This window comes from Canis lupus, chromosome 18 (genome assembly GCF_011100685.1).
Source record: "Canis lupus familiaris isolate Mischka breed German Shepherd chromosome 18, alternate assembly UU_Cfam_GSD_1.0, whole genome shotgun sequence".
NCBI classification, from domain to species: domain Eukaryota; kingdom Metazoa; phylum Chordata; class Mammalia; order Carnivora; family Canidae; genus Canis; species Canis lupus.
The window spans coordinates 12,919,129-12,944,312 of record NC_049239.1 but is presented as its reverse complement, the minus strand read 5'-3'; the positions used below and the strand labels follow the sequence as shown (position 1 = coordinate 12,944,312).

The 25,184-nt window shown below is 43.3% G+C and overlaps 2 protein-coding genes across 3 annotated transcripts in view; one reads left to right on the top strand and one right to left on the bottom strand.

Annotated features, from left to right (window-relative positions):
* The window catches only part of DLD (dihydrolipoamide dehydrogenase), a 31,295-nt gene extending 26,839 nt beyond the window's left edge, over window positions 1-4,456 (top strand). The window contains 6 exon segments of the mRNA NM_001003294.1: window positions 5-195; window positions 817-987; window positions 1,302-1,491; window positions 2,319-2,456; window positions 3,519-3,608; window positions 3,700-4,456. Of these exon segments, the coding sequence (NP_001003294.1) occupies window positions 5-195; window positions 817-987; window positions 1,302-1,491; window positions 2,319-2,456; window positions 3,519-3,608; window positions 3,700-3,765 (846 nt within the window). The 3' untranslated portion in view covers window positions 3,766-4,456.
* A 3,029-nt stretch (window positions 4,457-7,485) lies between these two features.
* The window catches only part of LAMB1 (laminin subunit beta 1), a 70,694-nt gene continuing 52,995 nt past the window's right edge, over window positions 7,486-25,184 (bottom strand). Inside the window, exons 24-33 of one of the 2 annotated variants that reach the window (XM_038562690.1) lie at window positions 23,217-23,586; window positions 20,097-20,281; window positions 18,988-19,229; window positions 15,964-16,167; window positions 15,202-15,346; window positions 12,670-12,877; window positions 12,289-12,430; window positions 9,537-9,713; window positions 7,943-8,102; window positions 7,486-7,776 (exon numbers count right to left, since the gene is read on the bottom strand). In XM_038562690.1, coding sequence (XP_038418618.1) covers window positions 7,640-7,776; window positions 7,943-8,102; window positions 9,537-9,713; window positions 12,289-12,430; window positions 12,670-12,877; window positions 15,202-15,346; window positions 15,964-16,167; window positions 18,988-19,229; window positions 20,097-20,281; window positions 23,217-23,586 — 1,970 coding nt within the window. In that variant the 3' untranslated portion in view covers window positions 7,486-7,639. The remainder of the gene's footprint in view (window positions 7,777-7,942; window positions 8,103-9,536; window positions 9,714-12,288; window positions 12,431-12,669; window positions 12,878-15,201; window positions 15,347-15,963; window positions 16,168-18,987; window positions 19,230-20,096; window positions 20,282-23,216; window positions 23,587-25,184) is intronic. The other variant, XM_038562689.1, reaches the window with a different exon arrangement.

The window sequence follows — 25,184 nt, the reverse complement described above, 5'->3', positions numbered from 1 at the left end:
ACAGGGTTCAGTTTGGCAGAGACTTGGTGCAGATGTGACAGCAGTTGAGTTTTTAGGTCATGTTGGTGGAGTCGGAATTGATATGGAGATATCTAAAAACTTTCAACGCATCCTCCAAAAACAAGGATTTAAATTTAAATTGAATACAAAAGTTACTGGTGCTACCAAGAAGTCAGATGGAAAAATTGATGTTTCGTAAGTATGCTGCATATGCTTTTGATACAATATCTTTATCTGTGTGCTTAAGAAAAATACTCCTTTTTTTCAGAATCAAAGTTTGTTACAACCTAGGGCCATTTTATTGCTTAGTGTAACTCCATATTGCTTATTAAATCAGTCCTTTGAAATTCATGATTAAGTTGATGCTAGGAAAATTAATCTAGTGTTCTTACTTTCTCATAGTATACAATCAGAAATATTTAAACTCTCAACGTTTCACAAAACTCAGTATTATTAGATACATGGGGAGATCAGTAATACTGGATTGTTTACTATGTGCCTGGTTCTCTTTATTACTCATATAACATGATGAAATTATTTAGTTAAGGTCACATAGTAAGTGACGGGCAGAGCCATCGCTTGATCTTTCTGACTTAAGACCTGGGTTATTAACATGTGCTGTTCTACCTGTAATTGTGAGGTTTTAATGATAGACCTCTAGAGGATTTGTAGTTTTTTTATTGCCTGACTCCTGTTTGTTAGAAGTGTCAGCAACACTTGGGAAACATCAGGTCTTACAGGTCTCATTCTGTCAGCTGTTTGTGTCCATGCATATTTAACGGTCACTTTAACGGTGACATACTGTTTGTCATCTAGTATTGAAGGTGCTTCTGGTGGCAAAGCCGAGGTTATCACATGTGACGTACTCTTGGTTTGCATTGGCCGACGACCCTTTACTCAGAACTTGGGACTAGAAGAGCTTGGAATTGAACTAGATCCTAGAGGTAGAATTCCAGTCAATACCAGATTCCAAACTAAAATTCCAAAGTAAGTTGGATAATTTATTTGCATTTTCAAAAATTTAAACATTTATTTTAAACACTGTCTTAAAAATAAGACTTTTACCATGTTTAAATGCACTGGCTTTGGGGAAGAACAGTAGACATGTATGTGGGAACAAAAATAATTGCATTTTTTTTCATTACCCAAGATGAGAACCTGAACTCAGAGATGTTTGAGGAGCTGTATATTATATATTTTTTTGGTACTTAGTAACTAGAAACTTTTGTTACCATGGCATAATGAAGATGAATATCTGTGATGGCAGTGGTTCACTGTGTTTCTTTTCATCTCTGTGGTAGTATCTATGCTATTGGTGATGTGGTTGCTGGTCCAATGCTGGCTCACAAAGCAGAGGATGAAGGCATTATCTGTGTTGAAGGAATGGCTGGCGGTGCTGTGCACATTGACTACAACTGTGTACCATCAGTGATTTACACCCACCCTGAAGTTGCTTGGGTTGGCAAATCAGAAGAGCAGTTGAAAGAAGAGGTAATTCTGAATGCAGGGGTAGCTGTAACTCCAGTGCATGAGTTAATGACACTGGTGGCTGTGACTCATTTTATTTATTTTTTATTTATTTTTTTATTATTTTAAAGATTTTATTTATTTATTCATGAGAGACACACACAGAGAGAGAGAGAGGCAGATGGAGAAGCAAGGCTCCATGCAGGGAGCCTGACATGGGACTCGATCTTGGGTCTCCAGGATCACACTCTGGGCTGCAGGTGGCGCTAAACCGCTGCGCCACCAGGGCTGCCCTGTGACTCATTTTATTATTGCATTAATGCATTTTGAAATCCTGTAGAACATTTTATATTTTTCTCCTTTTTAGTAATGCAGAGGAAATCGTTCACTTGCCTGCAAACTAGTTAATTCCAGAGCTTTTATATTTTCTTTTGAAATACACCCAGATAGACTGACATTTGCATTTGTTTGTTGTTTGCACACAAAATGTATTTCATGAGTAAGCAGTTTTGGTCTTGCCCTCCATGTACTCTGAAGAATTGCCTTCTTTTTTTTTTTAAAGATTTTATTTATTCATGAGAGAGAGAGAGAGAGAGAGAGAGAGAGATTGAGAGGCAGAGACACAGGCAGAGGGAGAAGCAGGCTCCATGCAGGGAGCCTGATGTGGGACTCGATCCCGGGTCTCCAGGATCGCGCCCTGGGCCAAAGGCAGGCGCTAAACCGCTGAGCCACCCAGGGATCCCCGAAGAATTGCCTTCTTAGGATTTATGTTCAAAATAAATGGTAGATGATTTCACCAGCAGGAATGTGTTTTTCTGTTTATCTAGGTTCTCCTCTTCTGTCTCTCACAGGGCATTGAGTACAAGGTTGGGAAATTCCCCTTTGCTGCTAACAGCAGAGCTAAGACAAATGCGGACACAGATGGCATGGTGAAGATTCTGGGGCAGAAATCAACGGATAGGGTGTTGGGAGCACACATTCTGGGACCAGTGAGTATCATACAACCCCAAATCCCATTACTATTTCTGGAAAGCATTGCTATTTACTTTTAGGCCACCTGCTCTTTACATGCTGGGATTAGTATTTACCAGCAGAAGTTTGTTTCTGATAAGGTGACCAGCAGCATGCTCAGAGGCTGGCCCATCACATCATCTGCTTTCCATCCTGCAACTGACATTCATCTAACTCTTGAAATAGGTCCTGTGCCCACTGAAGACTCTCCAGTGGCCCTTTTCCACTGCAAGCTGTTACAGATAACTGGTCCCGTCTGCCTTCCTGACCTCATTAATTCCCTGCCTCATGCCCCTTTGCTCAGTTTCCTAACAGGCAAATGTTCCCATTTTAGAGCTTTTTTTTTTTTTTTTAAAGATTTTTTAAAAAAATCTATTAATGAGAGACAGAGAAGGAGAGAGGCAGGGACACAGGCAGAGGGAGAAGCAGGCTCCATGCAGAGAGCCCAATATGGGACTCGATCCTGGGTCTCCAGGATCAGAACCAAAGGCAGTGCTAAACCGCTGAGCCACCCGGGCTGTCCTAGAGCTTTTGTTCTTGTACGACCTGTTGCCTGGAATGCTGTGCCTCCAGGTCTTTGTACATCTGGCTCCTGTGAGGTTTGGGCTCAAATGTTACCTCCTAAGGGAAGCCCTTCCTACCACCGAACCTGCAGTACGCACCTGCCCTAGGGATCTGACATGATGATGATAAAACATTACTTACTCTCTAATACATTCTTCTCTGTATACATGCAATAACCATTTTAATTTTACCATTCTGGGAGGCAGGAGTTGCTCTTCCATTTTTGAAGTGAATAAATGTAGGGAAACACAGAGTGTTACACTTGAGGAAGTGGTAGGATTTGAATCCAGGCCAGCTGGCTCCAGAGCCCAGACTCTTCACTTCTGTGCCACCTTTTCTTTTCTTTTTTTTTTTTTTGTGCCACCTTTTCTATTAAGCTTTTCCTGACTGGAGACAGTTAACTGCTCAAACTGTGAATCCTGTTAGCTTGTTGTTTTTGCCACGGGAAGAAAATTACTTGGTCTGTTATTTTAAAGGGAGCTGGTGAAATGGTGAATGAAGCTGCTCTTGCACTGGAGTATGGAGCATCCTGTGAAGATATAGCCAGAGTCTGCCATGCGCATCCGGTAATTATTGACAATATACAGAATTAATGGCTACAAGTTTCTTCTCACCCACAGATATTTGGTATTTAATTTTAAATTTCTTCCCTTGCAGACCTTATCAGAAGCTTTTAGAGAAGCAAACCTGGCTGCATCATTCGGCAAATCAATCAACTTTTAAATTAGAAGATTATATTTTTCTGAAATTTCCTGGGAGCTTTGTGGAGGTCACATTCCTGTACAGGAAATGCTCACGTCTCCAAGAATTTTTAGGACTGAATTATGAAACTTTTGGAAGGCTTTACTAGGTTTGGACAGAATGGAATAATCTCATCTATTTTAAATAAATTTAATATTTTGTTTCAGTGCATTAATATTGCAGAAAAAAGCTACTTATCGTAGTATCCTGGAAAATTTTCTTCAACCCTTATTTTCATGCATTTTCTGAAAGATTCAACTTCACTGAATTTATGTTACGTAGCTTTTATCCCTGCTATTGTAAAGTTGGATTTACTTATGTGATGGAGCTGGTGTAGAGTATGTGAACCAGCTGTGTTTGAAGCCAGGTGACCAAGTTATTTTAAACTTGGTTTTCATATTGGAAATAGTTAATCATTAGAGTAAGATTAAAATATGTATAAACCAAAATGATGTAAATAAATGATGGTCTCTCACATCTTTATTTAATCTCCAAATTCTTGCAGTTTAGAGGTAGAATTTATGTTTAAATTTTTAAGGACCCATTGAGGTCTAGTCTGTAGGCAGTTAACCAAATTAAGGAGGTAGATCTGTGAAATTCATATATTAAATGAAGACACAAATGTATTACAACGGGGAATGAAAATACAGAAATAAACAGTCTTAAATATTCATTTACTGGTTGTTTTGAGTGGATGTCCAGATGGTCCTAGTTCTTTTATGACTACCTGTAGTGTATCTTCTTACTTTTCTTTATTATTCCTCTTCTGGCCTGGATGTATCTTTCTACCACACTGGAGGACAACATTTAGGCATTTGAAAGGTCATTACCCTTTCACCTGTTTTACCGATACCGACTAACTGTGGAGCGTTCACTTTTGGAGACACAGTATATGGGAAAATTTATTTTTATTTTATTTTTCATATGGGAAAATTTAATCTGTCTTCTGTCGATTTCCAGTGTATCCGCGGTTGGGTAAATGTTTCTTTAAAGAGTGCTATAAAATCGTATCTGTTCATTAATGTTTAAAATAGCCCTTGATACCTATCAGTATCAAAGTCTTAAATGTTAAAATAGGCTTTTGCATATTTTGACTAAATTTAAGTAGTTCTCACATTTAGGATAGCATATTCGAAAAAAAAAAAAGTACTAGAAATATGCAAACCATAGATGCTCAACATGATTGCAGCTTAAGGAAAGTTTAGAGAATGTATCAGCAGAAAAGCTGTGCGGGCAGGGGGGACTGGGTGGCTCAGCGGTTGAGCATCTGCCTTTGCCTCAGGGTGTGATCCTGGGGTCCTGGGATAGGGTCCCAGGATCAAGTCCCACATCAGGCTCCCATCCCTGCATGGAGCCTGCTTCTCCCTCTGCCTATGTCTCTGCGCCTCTCTGTGTGTTTCTCATGAATAAATAAATAACAATTTAAGAAAAAAAAAAATGTGGGCTAGGATACTATCAGTTGCTCACAGAAGGAAAATGTTGAGTCATCTTCAGGTTTTAATTGCATCGTTAGTGGGTCACATTTCCCTTTTTCCTTCTGTGTCCACTAGTCTGAGATTGTATTATGATCATAGTGAATTATTCATTGTAAAGACTCTGGATTCTGTTACCTACCTCTGAAAAATAGGCAATTTCTGTTTCAGTAGGCAGTTAACCTGGCTGAACCCCAGCTCCCAATTCATGGTCTTTGCTGGAGGGCAGGCTAAAGGATCTACCCAGTTATTTCAGTTATACCTCGGCTGGATTACATCTGGCCCTACATGTGTAGTTCAGAGGTCAACCGGAGACTGGGCAAACGATATGCAGAGTTGGGAGGCCCTCCTCACCATGCCTCTCTCTTGTGGGGCTCTCCTTTCATAGTTTGTTCTAGTTGCCTCCAACTCTGTCTTCTGATTCCATAACCAGTAAAGCTTGGCTTCTGCCCAGTATGATACTTCTGGGACCCACTGTCAGGTGAAAGCCCCTAAAAATGGGAATTGATTTCACCCACTGCTGTCTTAGCTTCCCTCTACCTTCTGCCTGCTGCTGGTTGGTCTCCGGGACCTTTACTTTTAAAAATGTGTATTTCTGTTCAGAGTTGGCAGTTATTAGCAAGAGAGCTGGCCTGATATGTGCTACTTTGCCATTATTAGAAATGACCTTTGTATTTTAAAATCTGAAATCCCAATAGTATGTGAAGTGCTAGTTTATTTAAACTTCAAACATGGGGATGCCTGGGTGGCTTAGCAGTTGAGCACCTGCCTTAGCCCAGGGCGTGATCCTGCAGTCCCAGGATGGAGTCCCACATTGGGCTCCCTACATGGAGCCTGTTTCTCCCTCTGCCTGTGTCTCTGCCTCTCTCTGTGTCTCATGAATAAATAAATAAAACTCTTAAACTTCAAACATGTCCCCTACTCTAGAGAAAAAATAGAAATAATATGAAGTGCTAGTTATAGAAACACAAAATAGTTAAATCTACGTAGGTGAGAATGAATTTGTGGATATAAGAAATTTCAAATATTCATTTATTGACCAAATTCTCAATATTTTCTTGGCTTGTAAGGATGGCAATTAATTGTCCATTCCCTGAGCTGATTAAAATGAGTGATTTCAAAGTGACATCTTTCGTTGTTTAGCTAAAAAAGGAATATAAAGATTTCTTTTTTAAAAGATTTTATTCATGAGAGACACAATACAGAGGCAGAGACCTAGGCAGAGGGAAAAGCAAGCTCCTTGCAGGGAGCTCGAAGTGGGACTCGATCCCAGGACCCCGGGATCACGACCTGAGCCAAAGGCCGATGCTCAACCACTGAGCCACCCCAGGTGCTCCCAAAATACTTAATTTTAAGGGGCGGGGGGGAAACTAGTTGCTGTAGATAATGAGGTAAAACCACTTTGCTAGGTATTAGGATCTCTACCTAAATGAAAGTGACAAATAATTGCCTTGAGGGAGGGGGAGGTTGCCTTATTGTTTAAATTACATCTGTTTACATAATTGTTCAGGCGGGGCTTCAAATGCAGCTGCGTCCTATGTGTGGGTGGCTGTTAAGTGGTACACAGGAATTATCTTGCTCTAAGAAGAATTGGTGAAAAAAACCACATAGGGCTTGGCCTGTTACCCAGCTAGCTCAGCTATGAAGCTGACATAGGTTTGGCAGTTGGAATACAATTGTTTTCTTTATTGTTTTGGCCTCACAGATGGTAGAGAATCTTTAGTTTGTGAAATCTAATGAAGTTCAACACAAACACAGAACTTACAGCATCGTTTTGTACTTTGATTGGCACAGCTCAGTTGGCAGGAGCAATGTTCGTGAACTCTGGATTTAATTTAAACCTTCCCACCTCACCACCCAGAACAGGGCCAGGATTGCTAACACTTCAAAGCCACAATGTTAATTTTCTAAAAATTGCTTTTTCTCTTTCTCAGAGCAAGGAATACTTAGAGGAGTCTTGGAGATTGGAGCAACCATTGAAATGGTGAAGGGGGGGCTCAGGCTATATCCTTACCCTCCACCTGGGCATCCCACTGGGAGGTGATTTAGGGGGCAGATTCGTGGAGGATACTGACTTAGCAAACAGATGATAGCCTGTTCATAGACAAAACAGAAAGCAGGGGCCTGTGGAGTCTATCTGTTTATAAAACCATCTTTACATTGACAGTACCCTTGCTTAAAAGGGATTCATGAACGCTAAATCCGTAAAATTTAAGAATTATACTAAATATATATTTATACAAAAGGACTGTACTTTATTGAACTTCATACAAAATGTGCTGATTAAAAACATTAAATAGGTAATGAGTTTTATTTTGAAGATCTTAAAATGTAGCTCTTTTACTTTGGTCACCTCAGTCACCTTCGAGCCGCCTCCTGCTCTGTTATAGGCAGGTGCTATAAACAGCAACCTTCTGGCTTATATCTTTTAGGAGCGAGCGGACTTCTCCTTCCAATCTTACTAATTCTTGAGCTTTATCTTCTAAATATTTTTGATTGTCCTCATATTTTCTTTCTAAATCTGTGGGAGATAAAAAGTCTGAGTAAATTACACTATAATGATCTCAACCTCTTACTGATCGTTTTTGCCTATAAAGCGTAAGACAAAGTGAATAATTTTTCAACCTTTTAAATAACTCAGTGCATGTTTTCTCTTTACGTTGTGAAAGCACGAGCCTAAGACCTACCTTTCAGGAGCTGTAGCTTGCTGTTTGCTTGAGCCAAAAGTGTTTTTGCTTCATTTTGTAGCATCTCCGCTTTCCTTCTGGCATCTGCTGATTCTTCGGTTTTTTGGGCAATTAATTTTTCTACCTTCTTATACTTTTCATCAACTTCATTGTCCAGAGCCTGCAGTTCCATTTAGACACAGAGAGGTGATAAATGTAATCTCGGACATTAAGAGTGTCATTGTGGCAAGCTTGGAAGGGCACTCAGGCGTTAAGCTATTAGGCGTAAGTAATTATTTTGAAACAGTGGAATTAAATACAACACTGACATGAATTTTCTTTTTTTCTTTTGACATGAATTTTCTTAATGAAAGATCCGAAAGATATTTTGGAGTTACTGTAGCGGGTCTCCAGGGCTAAGGTGCCTTTCTCCTGTCAGCACTTTTTTCTGGGGGTGTCCTAGGACAGTTATATGGAGGCAGAGTAGTAGATTTTCTCTGTAAAGTAGATTCACTGTGATCCAAACACTTGGGAGTCAAAAAAGGCCCATTTGAAGAGCTGATAGGAGAACCAGTGTAGGGTGTGTAGCGATTTAAGGGAAGGAAAGGTAAGGGGAGATGTAGCATACACAGGGATGGGTGAGGAGATGAGAAGTTTGTGTGGGTTTGACAAGGTGGTTGCAGCAGGTGCTGCTTTTGAGAAACGCTGTTCAAACCATAGCCATTGATAATAAGGATTTCAATGTTGGGGGGTCGTTCATCTGATTATAATCAAATGCTATATTTTTACAAAAAATGCTCTGTAAAAAGGGTACTTGTGAAAAATGCTCTGATTTATGCTCTCAGAACCGCACGAAAGTACAAACCATGATTGAAAAAACAGGGTAGTGTAGTCCACTTTTCTTACTATTTTGTTCTCTTCCCCAGGCAGAGGTAGAAGGAAGTCCCCCTTCTGTAATGGCTAAAAGCTACACTAAGTTCAAGGAAAAATCTTGACTATATTTCAGTTCGTAACTCCCTAACTATTCATTTAACAGTTGGAACACTCCCCTTAAAAGTGTCAAAAGGTTTCTCTGGAGATAAACATTTGCCCCCTGAACATGTGTTTTAAGGATTACTTGGCTTCTGATGAAAAAATTTGGGTTGTAGGAGATTTTCTCTGCACAACACAGTACCTTCCAAGTGAGCAGCAAGAGGTGGTTAGTGAGTGGAAGACGTGAGATTTAGTTCCCCACTAGCTGTTCTGTGGTGGCTCCTTTAGCTTTTTCTACCCCGCTTTAAAGATTTCTCAAATGGCCAGGTAATCACCGTAGGCCATCCCAGCCTTCCTAATTGAATTACCGAGGTATAAGCTCAGTAGGCTTGCTCCAAGACCTCCACCCCTCAGTTAATTTCATCTTCCTGCCTCCTTATCCAAGTTTAGATGGGAGGGCTAAGGTCACACTTCTTGGACACTTGCAAATCCACTCCCACTCTTTTCCATCTGTGTCTCTAAAGGCTGCTATTTCAAAACAGGTCACTTAGGTCCACGTCCCTTAACCGATTCCAAGGAAGGCAAGGAGGAGGCTCGTTGCTCCTTTATGAACACAGCTGTGAAGTTACAAAGCTGGACTTACCTTTTTCACATCATCTGCGCTTTGTTTCACAGTGTACACTACTTTCTCGATGTACTCTGCCTCCCCCGAGTTCTGGGCAGCCTTCCGCTTCAGCTCTTCCACATTCCTCTCCAGCTCGCTGATGCGCTGGGAGGCGTTGAGCAGGGTCTCCTCAGAAGCAGCAGTTTCAGACTCAATCTACAAGTACAATGTCAGTGACCCAGGAAGCCAGTAGTTTAACAAGTGGTAGGGCGTGCTAGGAATACAAATCTAGAGGAAGACTAAAAGACCACTATGCTCTTTTGCTCCAGATCCAAAGAAAAGAATTGCAAAAAGGAAAAGCTTATATCAAGTGCCCAGCTTTTTTCGCAATTCTCATGATCTGGAAATCATGTAAAATTCTTAACCGAACCACCCCCAGACAGCCTGATGTGTTGAGAAAGCATTTTAAGGACACCTGCAGGCGTTGGCTAAACATTGGTCACAAATAAGCAGATGTGAGAAGGATTTCCACATTGGTTTCCAAATTAACGTGGGTGGGGAAAATGATAACTCCCAAGTCACCTTTAGTTTTTCCTGTCAACTCTAGATGTTCAACTCTAGTGGAGGTTATGGGTCTTCAGAAACTGTTGGGAAAGTTGAGTGTTCTTAGCTAATTACTAAAGGCTGACCAGGAATATTGAAAACTCCGTAAAGTCACTCTAGGACTGGGAGATGGACTGTCATCTGCAGAAGAGATAGCTGGAACCCATATATACTCAAAAGTCATTTAGGGAAAAAGTATCTGGGTAACTGGTGAGGTTCCACATTTCTCTTTTCTAAGAATAATCAGTAAACGTTGATTTTTAAGAGCTAGCCCAAATAAGCAGTCTGACCCACAACAGAAGAACCAGTTTCCCTGAGCACCTAGTTTTTCTCAAAAATTATCTTCCAGGATGGGTCTATTCCATAGCATTAAGTCTGAATAACAATAATGTCATAGTGAAACTAATTAATACAGACATGGTAAAATTTGTATTTCAAACCAAATGATTGTTAACCTAGAAGTTCACCCATTAATTAACATAGAAAAATAATCTTTGAGAGCAGTTACACTTCTTAGAAGATGAGCTTTATAGTTTTATTTATAAATGAGGGAATAGGTTTTGACAAGCTTTCACTAATAGCAAAGTTCTTTTTGCTTCTTATCCTTTACCTAAAATGCTTCCTGTCCCCCAGGGTCTCTGAAAAAAACTCATTATCCACTTGGATCGTTAAGCCAAATATCCCACTTGTAATTTGATTAAATCCTATATTTGCCACTTTGCTTTTCAAAACTTAGTAATTTTTTTAAAAAGTTTATTCTAGCGATAGTATGCACAAGTGCACAGGGAGGGGCAGAGGCAGAGAATCTCAAGCAGACCTTGAGCTGAGCACGGGCTCGATCTCACAACACAGAACACAACCTGAGCTGAAACCAAGAGCTGGAGGCTTAACCATCTATGCCACTCAGCTGCCCTAGAACTGAGTAATTTTTATTAAGTAATCTAAATAGATAAAGTTCATTAAAATGTTTGACAGCACACTGAGAAATTTGCTAAACTATAGAGACAGAAAAATCAGAATAATCAAAGGGTTAGAACATAGTCTGGTGATAAAATGTAATTTTTCTACACTTGAACAAGTAGCCTGAAGGGGCCTTGTATATACTTGAGATTTAAGAAGGAAAAGTGGCTGAGGAACTGCTGAGTCTCATTTTACTGAGCGCAGCAGAATAAGGGAAGACAGGTTTGTATCAACCAGTGGTAGGAAAAGCAGGCTGAAAAACCACCTGCCAGGTTTTCAATATTAGGGGTTGTTGGCTTGGGAAGGATGACAGTGCAAAATTCTAAGGACATCTAATCTCAAAGTATATTCTGAGAAGATGGGTAAGGGATTGCGGGAGTCCATTTTCCTCCAATTTTTATAAAACAAATGAACTTTCCTAAAATTGGATGGGAAGATTCGCTCGTAGGACTCCTTTTTGAAAAATGAAAATTATATTTGGATTACGTAGGACTTTTAACAATTAAGCACTAAATCCCTATGAAAGGTTCTTAGTGTGTGCTTTTAATATAGTCACTGAGTCAAGAGTATTTATTCTGCTTTGAGAAGTTTTTGGGATGCCTGGCTGGCTCAGTCAATAGATCACGTGACCCTTGATCTCGGGGTTGCGAATTTGAACCCCGCGCTGGACATAGAGCTTACTAAAAAAAAATTAAGATTTCCACGCATTCTGAACAAAACAGATCATTCCATTAGAAGATCCCCATTAGGTTCATCTAGAAGTGGGGGCTGGAAGCATTTGACCTTCATTGCTCTCCAGTGGTTTTCAAAACTCAACAGTAAAATTTTTGTGAACACTCACCTCATGAATTTTGAGATACTGGTCTTCACTATGTAGGTTGCTTTAGGGCTGCTCGATAACAGCAGGAGTTTCCTAAAACTAACTTTTGAAATTAATACTATCCTTCATACTACTGAACAGAGTCTATGTGAGTCCTTGAAGGAAGAGGAGATAAAAACACGTATAGGATAAAAGTGAAGGGGGCTTAACATTCCAGTGTCTTCAGGGTCCTTTCATCCCTGAAAACAGCACATGTAGCATCCGTGCTAAGGGAATCAATCGGATTTACTGACATTAGAGCAACCTTTTCATGTTCAGCTGTGAGAGTTTTCATGTAACTCAAATACACGGAGTTTCCTGATAGAGTTTCTGTTCTCTCCCCCACCGGTAAGGAATCGAGTCTCTTACCGAGGTTAGCAGGTTCTGGGTTCCTTGGATGTCTTCGTCTGCCTGCTTGATTGCCTTCTCGGCTGCAATCTGGGCCTTCTCTGCTTCCTCCAGCGCCTCCTTTACCATGTCTGCGGTGACTTTAACATCAGTTGCACTTTTGCTGAGTAAAAAAGAATATGAGATCATCTATGTGAATCTGACAAAGTTACTTCCCCTCGGAACATTAAAAAACAAAACAAAAAAAAACAGCAACACATTTCTTTTAAAGAACAGTCTTCTTGGAATGACCCAGAGAGACTCACAGAGGTCACTTTTATTAGACATTTCACTGGTTAAAGAAATACTTAATACTCCCCTGCTTGACACAAGCCCCTAACATGCCACAACCTCCGCAGATACCTGGCTCTTTTAGCTTCTTCCAGCAATGCCTCAGCTCTGGCAACATCAGCAGCGCTCTGCTGTAGAATCACCTCCACTTGAGAAAGGCTTTCGACTCGTTCGCGAATATCCTCTGTCAAGTTCTGTAACTGCTGTGGGGTGCTGGGCATTTCCATCTTCAGCACTTCGTTAGCAACTGCTTCAATGCTGTCCAAATCGGCACTGTCCTCTGTGAAAAGCAAAGACGTCCCCACGAAGAGGTGAAAGTCACAGACGGTTTCACTCCGTCACTTCCGGTCACCCGCCAGGTGAACAGCATTTGGGGATCACACCAAGACATATGCACTTCCTGTTTTAAGAATTCATAGTCTAATCGAGTAGCATGTGGAACAAGAAACTACTGGAATTTGCTGTAGGCTGGGAAGGTCGGGGAGCCTTCCTACAAGCCTACAAGCCTACAAGATGAGGAACTGATCAGGTTTTTGTTTTTTGTTTTTTTTTTTTTTAATTTTTATTTATTTATGACAGTCACAGAGAGAGAGAGAGAGAGGCAGAGACACAGGCAGAGGGAGAAGCAGGCTCCATGCACTGGGAGCCCGACGTGGGATTCGATCCCGGGTCTCCAGGATCGCGCCCTGGGCCAAAGGCAGGCGCCAAACCGCTGCGTCACCCAGGGATCCCCCTGATCAGGTTTTGAAGGAAAGTAGGATTTGAGCGAGGAAAGAGGGACATCTCTGGATGGAGAGACTATGGGGAGAGCAAGTCACGTGAAAGTCAAGCACAGCAAATTGATTACAGAATAGTGCTATTTTAAAAAAATTATTATTTTAGAAAGAGCGAGCAATGGAGGGAGGGGTAGGGGGAGAGGGAGACAGAGAATCTCAAGCAGACTCTGCGTTGAGTGCCAAGCCTGACATGGGGCTCCATCTCACGACCCTGAGATCATGACTGGAGCCAAAACCAAGAGTTGGACACTTACACCTAACTGACTGAGCCACCTGGGTGCCCGAGTAGTGCCAACTTTTAATTGAGATTAAAAAAATAGCTAGGAGAGGACTGTAAATGCAGATGTAAAGAGCTGATATTCCTTATGTAAATTATCTGGATTCTGGAAATTACAGAAAGGGAGAAATTCCAGTCAGAGAGGCAAGGGAATCTGATAGTGTATAATCAAAGAAGCCAAGGAATTTCAAATGTGTAATGTGAAAGGTGGTCAGAAAAATGCCCAAGAGGTTAAGCTTCAAATATGTCACTGATTTAAGACTTTTTGTTTTTAACTGTTAACATAAAAATGAACCCCTAAGGATTTAAGCACAGGAAAGTATTTTGATCAAGCGATGGCTTCCACAGGATAGTTCATAAGCTATCCCCTAGGAATACCATTGGCTCCTTCCTTATTCCCCATTTTCCTTGCTAACAGAACACTATTTCGTTCAGGCTCCTACCTCTAGGGTAAGGTCAACTTAGCAACTGAGAGTTAAATGTTGATTAGTCTACCCCATTCCATTGGACATTTATGCATGGGCATGGGATGCTTTTCTGGCCAGTGAGATTTATGGAGATGACTGCTCAAGGCTTCTGGGGAAGATTTCCTTCCTTTAGGGGCAACTGGGTGGCTCAGTGTTTGAGAGTCTACCTTTGGCTCAGGTTGTGATACTGAGGTCCTGGGATCCAGTTGAGGTCCTGGGATCCAGTCCTGCATCGGGCTCCCCACAGGGAGCCTGCTTCTCCCTCTGCCTATGTCTCTGCCTCTCTCTGTGTGTCTCTTCATGAATAAGTAAATAAAATCTAAAAACTCTTTTTTTCTTCCTTTAAAAAAGAAACAACAGAGGAACAGGTGGTCTTTTCTTTCATTAGGTATTACTGAGACTTTGTGTGAAGTCTGTGACTTTGGCAGCCACCTTGTAACCAGGAGGAGCTGGCCTGAGAACAAAGCAGATATCCTTACCACATGAGTCCCAGAACCTCTTGTGATACAATAAGCATCTTTTTTTTATTAAGTCCATTTCAGTTGAAAGTTTTGTGTAATTTGAAGCTAAAACCATTGTTTCCTGATAACGCCCAGACTGTGACCAGAAGCAGTTATGAGCTGGACCACAAACTCTAGAGATTTTCTCTTCCTCTACAGAACACGAAGGGAGAGCTAACAGTAAGCATACTATTCTGTAAATAACAGGATTACAAAGCTCTGCAGGCAACGCCAAAATAAGCTACTACTTTAAGGACCTAATGACATATGTCATCGGTAACAGATCCCAAATTCAGTTCTCACAGGGTGTGTCTGACTTGATTTCCTACTTGGGTATCCCGTCTGTGTCTGCCTGACATCAGAGAAGATTACTTACACACACGTAAGTTTAAGAAATGCCACCATTTCTTCACGTGGGCTTTTGGGGCTGGGGTGGGGAATGCTACTTTATTCCCAGCCAGAAACTGATTTTATCTAAAATGCAGACTTGAATTCTGGTCTCTCAGACACAACTCTTAAAAAACGATTTTTATATTCCAAGAGAGAAAGAAATGTCTAAAAGTCAAATGAAAACAATTCCTTACGGGTCAGAAAGTTTCTGATTTGCTTGATGAGATTTCTCAGGTCCTCATTACTCTTGTCCACTTTCTCTTTGGTGGCATTGGTTTTCTGCAGAACATCCTGAGCATTCTGTTTTGCCTCATCTGCTCTCAGTTTTGCTTCGGAGACCTAAATACGAGGAACAAGTTACCCAGGGAACAACGTGACTCTTCCTACAGCCGACCAGAATACTACAAACGGTCCGGAAAATGACGACGGAACACTATGCATTTGGAATCACGGATTTTAGAAACAAACGTCTCTCCTTCAACTGTACTGTGTCCCTATACAGAGCGAAAGCACTCCGGCTACGGACTGCTGCACGATATTCTCATACAGATAAGGCTAGCGTGTCCACATTTTTTCTAATTGTTTCTAACTCCCCCAAAGCATCTGGTGGCCCGTATGTTTTCTCAGGTACCAACGTAAATACTGCCGTTCACACGGTCACTTTAGAAAAATACACGCTCAATTGCTCAGCATGGAATTTTTACAGTATAGCTCAACGTATTCATGACCCTGGACCCACGTGCTAAGTAACATCATTACTGCAAATCTCCATCAGAAGAAAGCAAATTCTTAAATTTTCTATGACTATAACCTCCCTGTGCACTGATTTCCCTGACCTCACAAAAACTTGCACTTTCAGACTTGACATGTCCTTGACATGCCCCTTTCATTTTACCACTGAGAACGGATTCCTCCCAGATCTCCCATCCGTCACCGACAGCGAACATCTGATTTACCATCTTGGAGAGCTGCTCCACCTCGGCCAGCGCGCTCAGGACATCTCGGTCGAAGTCCATGGCTTTCTGCCAGGCACTGTGTGCAACCGTGACCAGGCCCCCGCAGCCAGGCCCCCCACACTTCTTCTCGCCTTCGTCCGTCCTGCAGTTGGGGCCGCCACAGTCCGTCTCGGAACAAGAGGCCCCCGGGGGCGTCCCGCAGGTCTGCAACAAACCAAGGGCAGGCACGAGTGTTCAGAGAGGGCGTCTGCTGCTCAGAACAGCTGTGCAGGGCCTGGGTGGCCCCAGAGAGCATGTAGGTGGTCCTCAGCAAGGGTGCCTGGGAACACAGCGTTCAAGGGGGAGGGAGGAGCACGGAGCTTAGGGAGAAGCTACCCTACTTACTGCCAAGGAAGCTGAAAATTTGCAACCCTTCTCCAATACCTCCTGCCCTGATGACCCAGAATACCATATGGACGCTGCGTGGGGTGCAGACATTACCTGCTGTTAAGCTGAAATCTGCCAATATGCGAGCCAAAGAATGCTTCCCCTCTAGCCTAAACCGTTGGATTTAAAAAAGAAGAAGAAACAAAAAGGCACTGAGAAATTTTTTAGACCGATCCAACATCATGGTCAACTCTTCCAGTTCCGGTCAACAGGGTAGCCTTAGAAGGCTCATCATCTGGCCTTCAAATCCAATTTGGAAGACAGGCTCGCTCTCCGTAAGACAGCCAAGAAGCAGTCAGGTGCTGTAAGTCAGAAAGAAGGCAAACGAAAGAGAGACTGCTGAGGGTTGGCGCTGTCGTAGGGGAAGGATGTGCTGGTTGGTGGGATCTGAGCAGGGGAAATAGAAACGTTCCAGATGTGAGAGGGAAACAGAAAAACAGTAGGAACAAAGGTAGATTTGACTTTTACAAGTAAGCAACCCTCCACAATTCTCCATCCCTAGACTCCTCCTTCCTTACCTACCAGAAACTTCCAAAGATCAGGGCCTGGCCATGATATACACTTGCACGTGGATAAATTATAAGTTTGCTCTATGTTGGAAAAGGCGGAGCAGGAAGGAAACTGTGGAGCTGTCCTCTCACACTGAACAGAGGCAGTGAGGAGCAGGTCATGCGCCCCACAAGGAAGGTGCTCTTTTTAAGAACCAAAGTAGTTTCTGCATAAACAGTCGACTCCTTAGACTAATCATTTTATGATAATTATAATCCCATTACATCTCAGCTTAATAATCTTTCATGTATCTGGTTTACAGCTCATAAAAAGCTTCAGAAAATAAAGTTTATTCTGCGTGCTGTAGAAGAACATGGTTAGGGATGCCTGGGTGGGTGGCTCAGGGCATGATGCTGGGGTCCTGGGATGGAGTCCTGGGCTCCCTGCAGGGAGCCTGCTTCTCCCTCTGCCTATGTCTCTGCCTCTCTCTGTGTGTTTCTCATGAATAAATAAATAAAATCTTAAAAAAAAAATAAAAGGAAGAACATGGTTAAGTCTTAAGAGAAGCATAAGGCCCCAGGGATGCTTTCTAAAAACAATCTGACAACACACAAGGAGATCTGTTTTATTTCAACCGACAGGCATGAAGAAAACCAGCACGGGTCTAGCTACATACACACACACACACGACAAAGAACTGAAGGTACTCGAAAACCACAAAGGGACAGGAACCTCTCTCCCCAAGAAATGCCAGTATTGGAACCCGACCAGGGGGATCTCGGAGGAGGCACACACACCCAGTGGGCGACCAGGAGCTGGCCAATGCTCGGTAGCAGGGAAGGGACCCTCAGGGCCCCTGCTCACCCGCTACCTTCTGCTGCAAAGTAAACATCCTTCAGCATGCTCGGAGGCTTTCATTTCAGTGTGTGGATTTTGCTGGCGATGACCGGTTTTTATGAGAACTTCTCAGGAAGCAATCTACCCCAAAAGGAAGGAAGACGTGACAACTGGCATCTCCTGCCTTGTGCATAGTGACTTCGTCACTTTACGAAGTGCAGCGGACACACCACTCTGGGTTTAATGGTTTTCCATTAAACCATGACAGGAGACCTTAAAGGTTCATAAGATAATATATAACCTTGCAGGCATCAATTAAGTTTGGCACAATATGGTATTGACAGTGGGTTTTTGCCAACGGCAGAGAGAGCGAGATGGGGAAGGCAGGTGGGAAGGGAGGGAGGGGGCTTTGATGGCTACAAAAATCCTGAACCGATTGCTCCCTGGCTTCTCGGCATCCACCTGCCTCCTACTTTCACTGATCCTCTGGGGGTTCCTAAGCTAGGAGCCACAAGCTTTAGTCTGTAAACAATACCCTCCAAATTCTCTCGGTAGGGGTCCTTCCGGGAGAAACAATAAGGAAAGGAGAGGATGAAAGAACAGTTGGCTTTTTGGGGGTTTTGTTTTTTTGTTTTTTGTTTTTTGTTTTGGCCTTCTGCCTGATTTTCACTAAACTCACAACTCAATTTCATTTGGCTCCATCCAGAATTACTCTTTAAAAGCTTCTGGGAAATGAATCTACTGTCTCGGGTTGGTCTCAGGGTTAATCTTCACCAGGTAAAGTTACTGGAACAAAGGAACATTTTAATTTACACCCAGGGGAAAAAAAAAACCTCTTTCGCTCCTTTAATTTTTTAAAGTCCCTCCCAGAATGATTCTTGAATTGCTCCACGGAGGAGTTTGCACTTCAAATCGCAGCTGGGGAGGGGGGGGAATGCCCACAGTCTGGAGGGTTCCAATTTGCATAAGAAGTCACACTGATTCAATTTAACAGTCTTGGAAAGTAGTTCTGATTCTTTGCATCACAGAGAAACCTCTGGAAGCAGGTGGGGGGTGGGGGGCCTTGAGGGGTTGGGGGTTGGGGGTGGGCTGGAGAGGCACATGCTGTTGTTTTTATCTGGCTTGACGGGGGATACCCAAAGGTGGTCCAGAAACCTAAGGCCAGTTTCACTCCTCCTGCTGGTTCATTTGCAAAGTGAATAGTACTACAGACAAAACAGGGTGGATTTTCTTATTGCATCACAGCCTTAGGGCCAAACCCTCAAACCTTACCATTTCTGCAGCAGCAGAAAGGTCTAGACTTTGTAGTTTGCCTGCCAGTTCATCCAGAAGGCGGGCCTGTTCCTCTTGCTTTTCCCTAAACTGGGCCTCTCGGTCCATCATCAGGTCTTCTACTCTGTCCCGAGTGAGAGCCGACTGCTCCACAGTGCTGTTGGAATCCGTGGTGGAGGCATTCACCCTCTCCTCTGCCTCGAGAGACATCTGGAAATACTTGGTAATGCTATCCAAGGCACCTAGGGCACGAAGTGAAATTGCCCAGAGTTAAACCTCTCGTACTCACTCTCAGTACATGATGCCCGTATTTGGTGTCTTCCAGCCTTAGGGAAGAACTGCATGGTTTTGCTCTAAAATTCAAGGACTAAAATCTTTATGAAGAAAGACAACTTTCCCCTCATGATCAATGGCTACACTTTGTCCTATTAGTAGCTATTTTGGCTCAGGAGGATGCCAAACATCTGGATGAAAAATTAAGTCAATCATGCAGATGTTTCTGCATATAGGCACTCTTCCAGTCCTTTCTCAATGGCTAGTAGTGTCAGGCAGCCTGCAGATTACACATCCAGATATTTTTTCTCTTTTCCTATTTAACTATTCAGATCCATTCAAATGGTATGTATAAAACAGCATGGCATGTTTTGGCTTTAAGGACCCAGCCCAAAAAATAAACAATCATGTGTAAAATAGGATGGTTAGTGTGATCTGATGCTGCAAAAATTCTCTCCCGACCAGGCAACATTCTTGAATATAAAAGAATTTGCTGAAGTATCAGTTTAATTTCTTAACTCTTCGAAAGAGCCCATTTCCAAGAAACACCAAGAAGGTTAAACCATTCACTGAAAAAAAAAAAAAAAATCAGGAAATGATGCCACTTTGCTGCTGGCTCCATGGAATGAACCTCTGCTGTGTCTCTTAGGCTGTGTCCCAGGTCCCACATTTGTAAGTGGGGACTTTAATCCTTATTTGTGCCAGAGACTCAGTGAGAAAAGGCTTTAAGATTATTAGAAAGCACTAGATTTTATTCTAAAAGTGCTGTCCTAAAGGGCTAGACGGCGGGTTAAATCCATTGTCCAGGACTGCATATTTGCACAAAAGATGCTCACCCCGAATATCTGAGTTTTTGATAAATTCCAATTGCTCAGCAAGCTCTTTCACTGTGTTGTCTAGGCTTTCTGCTTCTGTCTGTAGAGAATCTAGTTCTCTGGCTGTGCTGTTGCTTAGTGAAGCTGTGTCAGACAATTTCACTTCGACTTGAGCCATCTTTTCCGAAACATCTTTGGTTAATTTCCTGTAAAGAGGACAAGTTTGCCTAAGTAAAATAAACCAAAGGGGAGTTTTGAAGTCTTATTTTTACATTTTCTACAAATACAGTACCCATTACTCTGTAATTTCAAACCAATTCCGTACTTTGTAACCATATCCAAGTCCTGGTTCTATTCTCTTCATCATTAAGAGACTATGTCAACTCTATCAATTTTTCTTTCTTCAAAGACTTTGAAGAAAGACACAGAAGTGCCAACCAGCTGCACTGTGGTGGATGTGGCACATAAGGGATTCTGAGCACTTGCTGCCCTCCGAGCAAAGGTCCAGGGCATGGAGCTCCTGCTCTGAATGTGACCAGCATCAAGCCCATGCAGCCCCACAACTCAAAAGACGTGACTCCAGGGTAGAACTATGTCTCCCAGCCTCCTGCCAAAAAAATGCTCTTATCTGGATCTCAGGGATCATCTTCAACATGGGACACACAGTCAGGACGCCTGGGTGGCTCAGTGGTTGAGTGTCTGCCTTTGGCTCAGGGTGTGATCCCGGAGTTCTGGGACCGACTCCCACATTGGGCTCCCTGCAGGGAGCCTGCTTCTCCCTCTGCCTATGTCTCTGCTTCTCTTTCTCTCTGTCTCTCATGAATAAATAAAATCTTAAAAAAAAAAATGGGACACACAGAAAGGAAATCCCACAGCCACCAGGAACCATGGGAGCTACCCATAGGAGCTCTCCATATACTTGCCCTGTTGGCAAGGTCCCATGCAAGGACCCTCCTGCTTCCACCAACAAGCAACCCTTTTATTTTTGATAAGAAAGAAGGTAGTATTGGGGCACCTGGGTGGCTCATCGGTTGAGCATCTGTCTTTGGCTCAGGTCATAATCCCAGGGTCCTGGGATCGAGTCCTGCATCGGGCTCCCTGCATGAAACCTGCTTCTCCCTCTGCCTAAGTCTCTGCCTCTGTCTCTCATGAATAAATAAATAAAATCTTAAAAAAAAAAAAAAAAAGAAAGAAAGAAAAAAAGAAGGTAGTATCTACAAGGGCAGAGTTCAATACACCTTTAGCTTTCACAGTATTTCATTTGGAATCTAAACCCAGCTGCATTTTCTTCTGTATTTCCCATCTCCAAAGCTGTATTTTAGGCATCTATTTGTAGATATACTGATAAATACAGCGCGCGCGCGTGTGTGTGTATCCACAAAGAAAGTAGTATTTGCGAAGACTGTAGCTCTGGGCTTTACTGGGTCACCTAATTAGATGTAATTGTCTCCTCAGGGAAATACTAGTCAGGGTAAAACACTGGGAAAATGTAGGGGGGCTGAAAGGCTGGGGCCAGTCAAAAAATGCCATTTAAGGCCAAGATAAAACAAAGACCCAACTCAAAGAAAAAGTCCTTAAATGGATTTGTAGGTTAAATTACATTTTATAAGCTCAACCACTTTTTCCTGAGACAATTATAATATAGGTGGGTTTTTTTTGTTTGTTTGTTTTTTTTTTGCAGTGAATTCCTCTGTTCACCTGCTGATTCACAGAAGGCTTTCGTTTCTTCTCAGCTCTCCTACACATTAGATTTCTTTTTTAAAGAAATCATATACAACATTGTGTATTTTTTTAATAATGCCACTTTGGGTCCTAAAATACGTATCCTTGGATGTCGTGTTGAAAAAAGATGAATGAAACCAGTTTCCCTGAGTTGATTACAATCTCTCCGGTGAGAAAACTAGTGAGGGTAGAGCAACAGAGACATTTCAGGAATGTAATCTCTCCCCTGGCAGGTCCTCCAAGGACACCCAGCTCGTTTGGTTCTTCCTTGGGTGCAGGAGACCAAGGCTGAGAATCAGGCTCTAAATGGGCTTGTGCTTGGACCACAGCCTTCCAGAACTTATCATTATGTGTTAGGAGACTGAGCTGCACACCATCTTTTTAATGAGCTAAAATTCCTCATTAAATGCATTATTGCCCCACATTAGACATTTCCTAACACTCTGGTCACCCACAGGGTCTTGGACACAAAACCTCCGGCTGGAAATCAAGGGACCGGTTACTTGAAATCTCGAAGGTCTAGGAAGGATCTCCCACAAGATGCCTGAGTGCAGGTCAGCTGTTCCCCTGCTGCTGCTTACAGCACTGAGATGAAAAGTCCATCTGGCTTCCTAGAGAGGCTGATTCAGGTCCCATCACACAGAAAATGTGGAAAAAAAGGACTTGGAACGTCTGGGACCAGGAGAAATGGTAGAAAACTGATCCCAGAGAACTTCAGCATCACTCAGAGCTCAGTTCTCTCTGCTTTCATCTGCGAAACTGACACTATGCAGAGAGAGGATGGCCCAGAGAAGGGCCTCGAGGAGAGTTTTTCCCTGTAGAGAATTTCTTATAGTTAGAGAATGGAGCCCTGCTCTAGTGAACCAGCAGCAGAGCAGCAGAAAAAAACTTGGAAATAGGGGTCTTGCTGTGATCATGTATTTCCTCCCTAGGAGCAAAATACAGTAACGATGATTTACAGTCGTCCTGTTTTTGGCAATTACATTGATCATTTCATGGATCAACCCTTCAGCTACCCTGTAAGTAAAGATAAGCACTGCCTCCCCCTCCTCCAGAGGGGAGAAAAGAGACGCAGGCATAAGTGAGTCATTCAAATTCTCAAGCCCAGCACCTAACCCACCACAACTCGGGATCCTTGGGTGTCTGAATGGTTCCTGCCTATCTTCTCCCCGGAGCACTATTTGCAAAGAGGAGCGCTCCGTGGAACTGCACACACTCCATTCTGCAGCCTCGACAGTTTTGTCAGTGTTCACTCAGCCACAGGCACCAGGGTAGAGGCTGCTGGGAAGCCGATGGCCCAGCATCTGTTTCCACTAATGGGCCTAGCCGTGCCTCCTGATGGACGCAGCAAGCCTGGGCATCTCCCATCAGCTTGAAACAACACGGCGAGGGCTTTCCCTGGGCTCAGAGACTACTTACTCCGCTTCCTCAAAGAGATCCCCAATGTTTTTCAGCGGCTCCGCGGCTGGGCTCTGGGCCAGGATGTCTCTGATCTCGTTGACCTTTTTCTCCACCGAGTCCACAGTCTCCTGGTAAGGCCCGATCACACCGCTGATCTTCAAGGCCTTGGCTTTCTCCAGGAATTTGCGGGTCCGATTGGTCAGCTCGGCGACGATCACGTCCCAGAGGGCAAAGCACTGGTGGCAGGGAGCGCAGTCGGGGAAGACCCCCGAGTACCCGCGAGTGCACTTGTCACAGCGAGGACCCTCGACACCCTCGACGCAGACGCACTGGCCAGTGGACTGGTCACACTGCGGCGTCTCAATGCCCCTCGGGTCACAGTCACAGGCTGGAAGGGAAACAGCACTGCTGATGATCCACTAGACCACAAACCTCAGCAACTAGGCACTCAGAATCCTCGGTGTCGCTCCAGTGGGAAGGTGCCAGCCAGGCCGGCAACGTACCGAAGGCTCTCGTAGAGGCTAGGGCAGCCTCCCCCAGCACATGCATCACCTCCACACCCACTAGCCCCTTATTAAGAGTAATAATCTTTCTTTTCAGGTGACACTTATTGTGCCTGGCACCGTGTAAATGGTTTACACGCATCGTGTCACTGAACCCCATGGGATGGGTGACGTGCCCCAAGTCTTACAGCAAGGAACCGGCCAGGCCAGGGTTCTACTCCAGCCTGTTGCAACTCCAGTCTGTGTTCTTCTAAGGTCTGGCCTGCCTCTACCTCCCTTCACTCTGACTTCCCCACAGATAATTCCAGTGATATCCTGATGACACCAACGAACAGCTCCTACCATACTTCACCCGACCTGGTGACCCGACAGAACGCTGCATACTTGATGAAATGCGGTGAACTTGGTAAGAAGGAAACTCAATGAGAAACAAGTCACAGGCCCTCTAAGGACCTAGTTTAAAGGCTTTCAACAAAGTATCACTGGAGGGTACCTACCACTGTGATAACCAGCCCCCGCAGGGTCCGTAAGAACACAGGCTCATGAAATGTCAGAAGTGAGAGAAGGGACCTGGGAGCCAGTCAGCCCCAACTTCTCACTGGTCCAACAGGCATCTTAGAACCAACCAGTTCTGGGCAAACTCAGTGTTCTTGGCCAATGGACCTTGGCTGACATTACTTACCACAATGGCTGTGCCATTGAATCCTGGCTTAGAGCCCCAAACCTCAGGGGATTAATGTATTTTTTTAAATATTTATTTATTTATTTTAGGGGGGAGGGGAGGAGGGAGAGAGAGAGAGAGAGAGAGAGAATATCTCAAGCAGATTGAGTGCAGAGCCCATCATGGGGCTTGATGTCACGACCCTGAGATCCTGACCTGAGCCAAATTCAAGAGTCAGACACTCGACTGAGCCACCCAGGTGCCCCAGGATTAACTTGTTTTTATACCAACACTTGATTATTTCACAGTATTTATATAGTGTCTGAAAAACAAAAGGCCTATACAAACATCTCTGGGCTTAAATCCTTTCTAGGAAAAGGTGGGGGGGGGGATACAAAAATATACAAAAAACCTACCCCCCCAAAAAAAACAAATATATTTCCCTAAATAGCCTGAGGACTCCGAGGGCAGGAGTACATCTGCAACCATTTTTTCCATCCTCCGCAACAAGCACAGGGTTAACATGCAACTGGCGCTTGACTATCTTTGCCACCTGAGGTTCTAACTCCATTTTCTGTACAGGCATGCAAGGCACATTTACACACCCCTATAAAACAAAATAATCCTCCTAAAAATGCAATTTTGACTGTGGCAAAACCCAACACACTCATACGTTCAGATCGTGTTAGACCTTCTTGGGTCGACAGCTGCTCTTCGTCTCTAATGAAATATCTGCCAGAACCAGTCTCACTGATGGCCCTGAGATTTGCTCACTAACCTCCAAGCCCAGAGAGATGTGTCTGATGCCCACTCATGGAACCC